Source organism: Fundulus heteroclitus, chromosome 12 (genome assembly GCF_011125445.2).
Source record: "Fundulus heteroclitus isolate FHET01 chromosome 12, MU-UCD_Fhet_4.1, whole genome shotgun sequence".
Classification (NCBI taxonomy): Eukaryota; Metazoa; Chordata; class Actinopteri; order Cyprinodontiformes; family Fundulidae; genus Fundulus; species Fundulus heteroclitus.
The window spans coordinates 25,144,010-25,154,771 of record NC_046372.1 but is presented as its reverse complement, the minus strand read 5'-3'; the positions used below and the strand labels follow the sequence as shown (position 1 = coordinate 25,154,771).

The 10,762-nt window shown below is 39.6% G+C and overlaps 1 protein-coding gene across 1 annotated transcript in view; it reads left to right on the top strand.

The window, feature by feature from the left end:
* Positions 1-208: 208 nt before the first annotated feature.
* Positions 209-10,762, top strand: part of antxr2a (ANTXR cell adhesion molecule 2a) — a gene marked incomplete at its 5' end in the record, with an annotated part of 99,559 nt that continues 89,005 nt past the window's right edge. Inside the window, 5 exon segments of the mRNA XM_036144337.1 lie at positions 209-280; positions 5,670-5,741; positions 8,235-8,316; positions 9,455-9,559; positions 9,690-9,758. Of these exon segments, the coding sequence (XP_036000230.1) occupies positions 209-280; positions 5,670-5,741; positions 8,235-8,316; positions 9,455-9,559; positions 9,690-9,758 (400 nt within the window).

Here is a 10,762-nt window from a genome sequence, read left to right as displayed (position 1 = left end):
CTGTTTTTTTCCCCCATAACTTGCTTTTAATTCCCACAAAAAGTATCAACATTTTAAAATTGACAGACTTTTGTAACGCTGTCTGTTAGTTAAACGGTCAGACCTGTAGTCTGAGGGCAGCGACATGGATTTGGTTGCTTTTATTTGAAGATCTGCTCCCAGCCTTTTATTTGCTCTGCTCTCAAAGTTTCTATTTTTCTCACTTTAGGTCTTCAAGCGTTGCCAACGACTGGCATGAGATCTACTCCTTCGTGAAGAACCTTACCGACCGATTTGTGAGGCAAGTATGGAGGCACTCCAGTCAAAAGTCAATTATTTGAAAAGGAAATGTAATGGTATTTTTTATCGAATTTAAACATTTAAATAAGACAAACCCACGTAGTTGTGCAGCTAATGCATGGAGTTGTAGGGGTTTGTCGTTAATGGAGGGGGGTTACTGAGTGTTGTTTGAAATATATGCGCTGATGGAAAAATGTTTCTCTCTAGAAAAGATAAAACTGTCATAAGTTGGGGAAATGGAGTACTTTAACAGCTTTCTAAGCTAAGCGGCTTTGTGAATGACATCATTATTTGCCGTCTGCCGCGCAGATTCAAAGGACTTTCCCACCTGTTTTCCAAGCTATCTTCCCTCATCCTGTTCTAGTCCTAATTAATAAAAGACAAAAGCGCTGAAAAGCAGTCGGAGCGCTCAGCTTGCATAATGTTTGAGTCAAAACGGCGCCTGCCAGCACAGTACAGACGGTAGCGCCGCAGCCAGAATGAAGTGGTTGGTTGAAAAAAAAATAGCAAAGGCACCAGGTGGGAGTGGGTGGCAGAGAGGAGCAGTCTTCTGGGCTGTGAGAATGGCCATTTGCACCGGGGGGGTCCGGCGCCACACTTATCCCCTGCTTCCACCACAGAACGGCTGACAGGCAGACAATGTACAGTAAAGCAAAAGAACACTGGAAGGCGACGGGGACAATCTGCTAAACAATGCTCGCTCACCAAGAGCACTTCTGTTCTGCCATGTGGAGCAAACTGGACTACTTCATCACCCCCCCCCATCACCGTCCTCAGATTTGTCCTCGGCTCTGGCATCAGCGCCTCTTCGTCCAAAGTCTTCTCCTAGAAGCAGAAACCGTCACGACCCCGCTCCCCCCCCCCCCCCCCCCCCCCGCCCACGCTCCTCGTCCGCAGAGGTGTCTGCTTTTAGGTCCAACGTAGGAACGCGTGGACGCGCCTCTTCCTGCTCCTCCCTGCCAGATCTGCTCTGAAGACTGCGCCGCGTCTGTGGGGGAGGAAGGCGACTGGGCCATGTGTCATGTGCTGGAGAAAAATCAGCACCTCTCCTTATGCTCCCAAAGCTTCGCATCTCTAAAGGGAAACGCTGGCCTTAGTTGATTATTGGAAGTTTTAGCCCTCCCTGTGGGGGGGCCGTCGGTGCGCTGCGAGGGTCTGCAGCAGAGGTGGCAAGTAGGGGTGCAAGTTAGCGTTAAACTAGTTCATCTAAACTTAACTGATCTTATCAATCTGCTGGCGGTTCATTGATAAGCGACCATTTTCTTAAAAAGTTGAGTGTTCTCTTAAATAAAGAGGGTCTTTCCATAACATGAAGGGCTAAATGTTTAATATGCTGAAGCTAGAGAGGAGCGCATCTTTATAGTTTAACAATGTATTACACCACCTGTATTAAATAGACTGAATGAACAAAGAATTGTGGTTTTCTCACACGTTTTTAACCCATTAGGTTACTGAATAGAAACAAATAAGATGAATAGATTAAAATAAGTGAAACACTTATAACCTTCACAAAAGCTCTCTCCATCCACCGTGATTATGGCTTCATGTCTTTTTCCATCATCTTACAATGTTTCTGCGTAATGGCCGCCGCTTCTCTGTCTTTTTTCTTTTTTAAAAGTTTACTTGGTCTGGCTCCATCTTCCCTCTCTGAGCTGCTTCATCCACCTTCTCCTCCTCGTTGCCTCGGGTCAGCGGACCTCCTGGAGGTCTGAGGTCTAAACTTCAGCTCAGAGGAGACGGAGCTTCTAGTGTTGCTGCTCCTAAGTTACAGAACGTTCTGCCGTTCCACATCAGACGTTCTACTTTAATGTCCACTTCTAAAACTCGCTTTAAGACACATTTTTATCCCTTGGCTTTTTACACAAGTTAAGACTTTTGCTCTTATTCTTTTTTTTATATTTCTATTGCGATCTTTTGTGTTTTTTCCATCGTAAATGTTTATTGATTATTGTCTGTGCAGCACTTTGTCACAGCTGTTGTTTTAAAGTGCTTTATGAATAAAGTAGTAGTGATGTCACATCCGCGCCCTCTGTAAGTAAAAAGCACGGTTTAGCTGTTCATTTAAGCAGCTGTTCATTGTTTATGTGGTTTGGTTTTTAAATATAATATAAGTGCATTTTTGATCCCAGTCCCACACCGGACTCTGTTTGGACCGCTTCACGTTCCTGTTCTTTATGCCGCTGCCATGATTATTTCTCTTTTAACTACTGTGGTCTGGCTCTGCTTACGGGTGAGCAGCAGCAGCAGCGCCCTCTTTTGGATGGGGGCCAAACTACACTGAAAGGCCTGTCAAAGCGGACGTTATCAGTTCAAATGTAACTAGTCTGACTCCGCCCAATCGCATGTTTGAAAAACGTGGCGAGAGAAGGCGGAGCCTGGTGAACCACAGGGAACATGGGGGGAGGGGGGCGTGGTCTGGGCTACTAGTAAAAGCTAAATAAATGCTAAATAAACTGACTAAATGCTAAGCTAATAAATCTTTAACCTGAAAATCGAAGGCAGAAGACGAAGCTGCTTTCATACTCCACAGCGGCAGAACTGCTGACATGCCTTTCTCCAAATGACGTCACAAAAGCTTTTCAACCAATAGCAATACTGATTCAAAATCCACTGCAAGACACTGGTTTAACCCCAGGAGGGCGCCACACTGATGGTTTTAGGCCAATAAAGCAAGATTTAAAATAAACATGCAGGGCATTGTCAAAATAATCACCAGGATATGTAGACAGCACTATAAGACAACCATGTTAACAGAAAAAAAAGCTGATTTGGGGGTGAGTTACCTTTAATTGGATGGTAGGAACTTTAATCTAGTAAACTATTAACCGACAATTAACCGTAAGTTAATTGTTTGCATTCGTAGTGGAACGTTACTGAGGACATTTAGCAAACTACTTATTGTTTCACGTCATGCATTACATTTTTTATAATTACAAGATTCTTTATAGTTGTTACTGTGGTGAAATTCTTTTCTGGACATACAGACAATAAACATGTTTTTTTCTCCATTAGTGTGTGCAAAATATAAAAGATGTTTGTGTCAGAGTCTGAGGGACATGTTGCATATATTTGTCCTTTATGAATCACAAAAAGTGAGGGAATAAGGTGCTTTTGTGCAATGATTTTAAGGCTTTGTTTACAGAAATGTTCTCTTTGGTGCTCCATTACATCATTAGTTCTAGGTTTGGGGAAATTGCACAATTGTTTTTGGATTGTTTGCAAGACAGACTGTGACCGAGAAGGAATTGTGGCATATTATTTTCTCGGTTTGCGGCGTATTTTTTTTATATAGCCATGTTTAGACTGTAGCTGCGGTGTAGAGCTGACAGGAATTAATAGTCACTTTAAGAAGAAACTATGATATAAATAGGAAATTCCCTTAGTGGGCAGAGATGTGGCTTCTCGTGGTTCTCATGTCTTTGCAGAATGAATAAAAAGCAACACGGTGATCGGGTTTGAGCTTAAGATCCCGACTTCAGGTTTGGAACCTGCATGTAATGCATGCGTCGCATTCAGCTGCATTTTTACTATAAGAGAAAAAATCCCTACCTCTCACCCCTCCTGTTTTCACAATAAAGATTTGACTAGTTAAAAACTACCTTTTGAAAAGTTAAAAGGTTTTCATAAAGCTCAGACTGTGTTGGAAAAGAATCTGTTCTTTGTTAAATGTTTAGACAAAGCCTTTAATGTGAAATCAGAAGCTTTTTAATTACTTGCCAACTTCAGTCTTTGCACAGCTCTCATTTTAAATGCGGCGTTAAGCTGTATTATATTATATCTTATCCGTCACTTTTTCATTTTTTTTTTGTGCTCAATGCCATAAATCTTAAACGCTAATTGAGCTGGACTGAGTTCTCCAGGCTGCAGCAGGATAACTGTTCGCAAGATAAACTTTAACTGCGTAAGAAAATCTGGTCTGTTTTTATCATCCCAACATCTAATGGGACTCATATTACAAGGAAAATCAACAGAGAAATCACAGATGAGGTCTTCAAGGTAAATATTTAGTTCTGCTTTTAATTCTGTCCTCCAAGCTCAAGCTTTGTTGCATTGTTATAATTAAATGCGGTTACAAATGGTAAATGTATGGTTTCGACTTTCCAGCGTTGCAAACAGTTCAGATATGTGATCTGCTAAAGATGTTTGTTCTGTTCGAGCCTCTGCTGCAAGTCCTGGGCTGCTGTGTTTTTAAAGCAAGATGAGCAGCACCACCTCCAGAGAGAGCAAAGTTCTGGCACAGCACTGCAGAAACTAAAAACAAGGGAAGTTTTCTTCAAATTACTGCATTTGTCAATTATTTGAGCAGGTAAACAAGATGATCTTCCAATGAAATGAGTATTTTGACCCCTAAAATAAGATAATTAGATATCCTGCACTTGAAATAAGATGATGGAGATGAGTTGTTCCTATTTTAAGTTCAAAAATCTTATTCTATTTGCAGATAATCTTATTTAGCTGCACTATTCAAGTACAAATATACTAATTTTAAGAAAGTTTTATTATTTGTAGTTCCATCTTTGCAGTGAGAGATTGAGATTTTTCTGTTTCAAGTCTCGTTTAGAAAGCATGTCTGTTTCTGCTTTTAATTTGTACTTCAGTCTTTTTTATTGTTTTTTTGTTAATATTTATTTTCTTTGATGTGTTTTAGACCTGTACAGCACTGATTTTAAACAAATAGTTATTTTTAAATGTACATTCTAAATAAAATGGATTTGAATATGAACCAGCAACCTGTCAGCATGTCTAAAATACTAAACTTTTCCCTGATTTGGGGATATTATTCTTTTTTAGAATAAAAAAGAATAATATTCTAAAAAAGAATAAGAATAGAATATGCGTCGCTTCACCCAAGCCAGAGAAATGAATGTTAATTTGTGTTTGTATGGATTTTCCCAAAGTAAAGCTGGATATTTACACAGAAACCACCTGTCAGTGAAGCAGAAATCTGCGAACGCGGTCCGCTCTGACATGCGACGGACGCCTTATTGAATGTAAACATTCAATAAGGGCGGGGGGGGGGGGGGGGGGGTCCGAGCTGATGTTGCGTCACCGTCAGAAGCGACAGGTACAGGGTGTATAGGTGGTGTTTGTCCAGCAGGATGCGACTCGTCATCATCGCAACATGTTTCCAGTCTGATTAATCACTTCCTGAGAAGCTGCTTCAAGTCACGCACTAAAATTAGGTGACATTAAAAGAGCTCCTTCTGTTTGCATCGTTAGTTATTATTTATTATTTATTCATTTTCATCCCTGAACTTTAAAAGCTTGAAATAAGCCACAAACAGATGATTGGCTGTGAGGGGTGGATGATGGCTGTGATCTGATTCTCCTGATGTTTGCTGTTTATTATAAAGTCAATCATCATAATTTGTTTTTGCTTTTCTCCTCAGCCCACAGATGAGAGTCTCATTCATAGTTTTTTCGGGCAAAGCTGAGGTTCTGCTTCCTCTGACTGGAAACAGGTAACAATGCAAGTTTCATCTGTTCTAAAGGATTTTTGGAAAAGTTAAAAGTACAATTTCCTGTTTACAGTTTAGTTACTTTAATATTAAATTAATTACTTGATGTTTATGCACATACATAGTCTTGCAAAAGTATTCAACCCCCTATATTTTAATTTTTTTTTTTTTTTGCATCACAACCTGGAATTAGAGTGGATCATTAAAGAGTTTGGTGCTTTTCACTTGTGAACAGCGATCTTCAAGTCTAGCCACAGATTCTCAGTTGGATTGAGGTCTGGGCTTTGACTAGGCCATTCCAACACCATGCTTCACTGTGGGGATGGACTTCTTGGAGTGATGTTGGGTTTGCTCCAGAAAGCTTTTTCCTTGGTGGCCAAAAAGTAAAATTTTAGTCTCATCTGACCAGAGAACCTTCCTTCATACATTTGGAGAATTGCCAAAGTGCCTTTTGGCAAACTCAAAACATTTCTTCTTTTTTTAACACTAAGTAAAGGCTTCACAGCAAAATGTGGGGATACGTACACGCATACCAAATTCCAGTTTTTAATTTTCTCAATTCCTTTTTAATTTAGATTTTTCTGATTTCACTTCAACAATTTGGACTGTTTTGTACTGATTCACAACAGAAAATATGATTTGATAAACATTGAAAGTACAGGGTTGTATGTAACAAAATAGGTAAAAAGTCAAGGCGCAAGGTGGGTAAATACTTTTTTAACTTTATTAAAGCTTTTCTTGCTCTAAAGGCAGAGGACTGGCAGGTGAGATGTGCAATAGCTCCAGTGACTCAATCACTTTGGTTCTGAAAATGAAATATTAACTTTCTTTAAACTGGAATAAGGTTCACATAACCAAATGTTTGAGTTTTTTTAGAGTATCTGTTAGAGCTGAACAATTAATCGCATTTTCAATATAATCACGATTTTAAAAAACGCAATTTCCAAATCGCAGATGTCTGCAATTTTTGGCTTTGTAACAATTAGGGAATTAGACACGTCCATTAAGTGTTGGTAAAATGTTTAAAGTGGGTTTGCTTCACATGGAAGGGAAGACAGTTGCAGCAGTGAGATAATCTAATTTTATTACTTGTTTTAGAGTTTATATAATCATACATAGCATTAAGTACAGGTCAATCAGTTTAATACATAGACTTGCTTGTTGGTTGCACTTTATGTTCCACAAGGATTGATGTCCAGATCAATTAAAAGCTGTTCTCTTAAATAATATTCTGATTAATAGAAACATTAAAAGTCCTTGTTTACAAACAACTTTATTTAGTGGCCGTTTTCGTTGCTTGTGGTTAATAAAATATTTCGTAGGCAGAACGCGTCATTTCTGCTCCAAGTTTAGATGCTGCGGGTCTTTTAGCAACTAATCTGCACGGCATGGAAACAACTTGATTTGTTGTTTTGTGTATGTTTGAAAAGACATGATAAATTAAACTGTGGGGGGGAATCACATTAAATCGCAATATTAAGATAAAAAATTGCAATTAGATTATTTTCCAAAGTCGTTCAGCCCTAGTATCTGTAAGATGTAACACAATGTGTCTACTGTTAGCTGCAGGTGCAGAAAGACTTGAGACAATTCATGGTTCATGGAAGTCAAACGATCGCCAGACTGGCTTTTCCCCGTTACCAACATTGCCGACGCTGCTCCAAAATATCAGATATTTTAAATATAATACTTTATTATGTGATGCAATTTATGAACAAAATAAGAACATTCCTGCAAAGCAGAATATGGCAAAAACAATCTTAATCAGTTAATTCTATTGCTTTAGTTCTCTTTACTTGTTTTTAAGTTTCACTGTGTTTCATTGTCAATTGCAACCAGAAATAAGCACGATAGAAGAGGTATGATGGGAAGTTTCTGCAAATATTTTATTTTAAACAAGAAATAATGTTATTATCTTTTAAGGTCAGATTACTGCATTAATGCTGCCTAGAACAAAAAAAAAAAAAAAAACTAGCCAAACAATTATGTTGTATTCCTGCAGGCTCTGATTAAATCGAGAACCTGCTGCTCTTAATTGAGCATGTACAGCAGATGAACGCTGTATTATTTCAGAAAATCTGAACTTGTTTCTTTTAGTTTTTGATTTAAGGGAAAATCTCCAGATTAAATTCCCAAATATAACAGAGTTTTGTGTTGTTTCCTTTCATATTTCAGATTTGATTCATAAACTTAGCACTAGTAGTTTTGCTTTGTTTGTATTCTTGTTCTTTTCAAGTTGGACTATTTATACCCTAGAATTCACCCACTTTCATTTCCTTTTTCTTCCTAAAATAAGTCTGTATTTTTTTTTTATATATAGTTTATGGTTTCCCACAGCTTCAGAGACTTCAGCTTTAAACCGCATCTCATTGCACATTATTAAAATAAGGGACTAAGATGAATATTCTCTCTCTCAATATAACAAAAACAGGAACAACTACGCCTTGCAGAGAACCGTACCCACATGTAAAGCATTTATTCTCTGTTTCCATTCAGGAATCAAATTGAAAAAGGCCTGAGTGACTTGTCCGCCATTTCGCCAGCAGGTGAAACGTACATGCACGAAGGAATAAAAGAGGTGGGTTAGCCCTTTGGTTTGCTCGTGTTTACTTTATTTAAATCTGATTAACGCTTTTAAAACAGCATGAAAAATATTCAAAGCAAAGCCTTGGCCAGGTCGTCAGTCCATCACAGGGAGACACAGAGACACACCGGACCACTGACCATGCATAAACACACACATAAAGGCGGTTTGGAGAGACCGATTCACCTAACAGTCATGTTTCTGGACTGTGGGAGGAAACCGGAGTACCTGGAGAGAACCCACACACGCACAGGGAGAACATGCAAAGTCCACACAGAAGGACGTCTGGACCAAGGCAACAGTGGTACCACCACCATGCAGGCCCTAATTTAGAATATACAGAATGCTTCAGGCATAAATATAAACATGAAGGGCAGCTCATTGTAAAACAGGTAAAAAACAAAAACTGGACTTTTTTTTTCCGAAGTTTGAAGACATTTTGCTTCCCATCCAGAAAGCTTTCCTAATTCAAATGTCTGGAGTAAAGTGGAGTTCCAAGCTTTATATTATTGCCCAAAACGGCGTTGTTATGGCGTAGATAACGTGCAAATTAAACCGAAACTGATCCACTCAGAGCAGATGTGGTCACCTGCATGGAGGTGAGGACTGAGGTGAAACTCTGATGGAATCAAACCTTTCGCTGTGTTGTAAGTTTTAGAAAGTTTAAACCAAAGTCCTCCTCCTCTGTTTAAAGTTGTTTTTTTCTCTCTGAACGTCGATGGCTTCCTTCAAGCCTTTCAAACCGTCTTCTTTGTCCAAATATTCACATTCTGGACGGGAAGCAAAACGTCTTCAAAGTTCAGAAAAAAGTCCAGTTGTTTTGTTTTTTAACTTTTTTGGAATGACCTGAATGACTGAGAATCTTCACCAGCATGAAGGGCAGCTGTTCAGGAATGGATCTGGAAACTCTAGATCTATTTCAGCGAGATTCTTCGTTTCTTTTGTTGCTGTTTTGCAATAAGTAACTGAGCGGAAGTCCGGTTGCCTCCGATTTAAGCCTGTTTGCTGTTGCGATGACCCGGATAACTGAGACTTTGCACAGGCAACACGTTTGAGGTGTGAGATGTAAAAGTTGTGAATGTGTTTGATCACGTTTGAAATGAGCCTAAAGCCGCTGTATTCCACGCTGAAGGCTACAGCCCAGATAAAACAGCAGTCCACCACGTCCTCCAGCATCATCCTGGCTCTGACAGACGGCAAACTGGGAGTTTATGTCCATTCCTACACCGTGGAGCAGGTGAGCCTCGTCTTCCTGAGCGACGCTGCTGCCAGTCTCACATCTCACGTGTATTTCTTTCTCACTGAGCTTCTCTCCATCTTTTTACCTCCTCGTCCGTCCTGCCGCGCGTCCTTCTCCTGAGCTGCAGGCTGATGAAGCCAGGAAATACGGCGCTCGTGTTTACTGCGTTGGTGTGAAGGACTTCGACGAGCAGCAGGTAAGCGAGCTTTAGTCCTCATCTGCAAGAAGCCCGTCGCTGAATGTTTGCACGGTGCGTAGAGTTTCTGCACAGGAGACTTTGGCAGGATGGGAGAACATTTGAACCGGGTTTACCTGTGAGGAGAAGCCGTGTTAAGTAGTTCTGCGTCTGAAACTGTTAGAAAGTAGCTGTGGAGAATAGATTTAAGACCTAAACTCAGTTCTGTTCAATAAAACACGTTCTAAATATTGATAAATTTGGGTGAAGGATGTAGTTTAAATTAAATAATCCTTATCAGGAATGTGCCAACATATAACCTCAGATTAATAACAACACAGCGGCATGAATCAGTTCACAAAGACTACATAAAGATGCAGAAGCGGTGAGTGAAACATTAGTGGAAGCGGCAGAAAATGTGCCAAGTCGTCATTTCTCTCTTCACCGTAATTATATCATTAAAATAAATCTGCGTTAAAAACAGAATGAAAGCATGAAAGCAGCTCCAGCTTGAAAAGAAACTAACAGGAAGTGAATTATGTCCCTGTGCTAACAGGTTCTGTCTAAAGTTCCTGTAAATGTTTCCATTTTGTTGTTTAATTCCTCATCTTGGTAACTCTCTGTTTCAGACTTGCTGCTGTTTTTAAGGTTATTGGTTCTGATTATTGATTATGTAGATGAACCAGTGAGGATGTTCTCAGCTGATTAAACATTTAAGCTAGCAATCTGTAAAGGACCAGTTATTTTTACTTCAGTAATATATCTTTAAATGAAGCACAGCGGTATATAAAGTATAGTCTATGCTGGACTTTTACAGTTAAGTTTGTTTTTTATGATCATATTTATCTCCATCGCTCCAGAGTTTTTCTCATACTGTGTCTTTAAGTGTCTTCAGGCCATCTGAGCGCTGCTGTGTCCTTCTCTTGTCAGTGATGTCTGCAGTTTCACAATTTCTCTTCCAACATGGTGGCCCGTCCCTTGTAACCATTGGTAACCATCCTGCCACAAGCACTTATTAAGTCCCC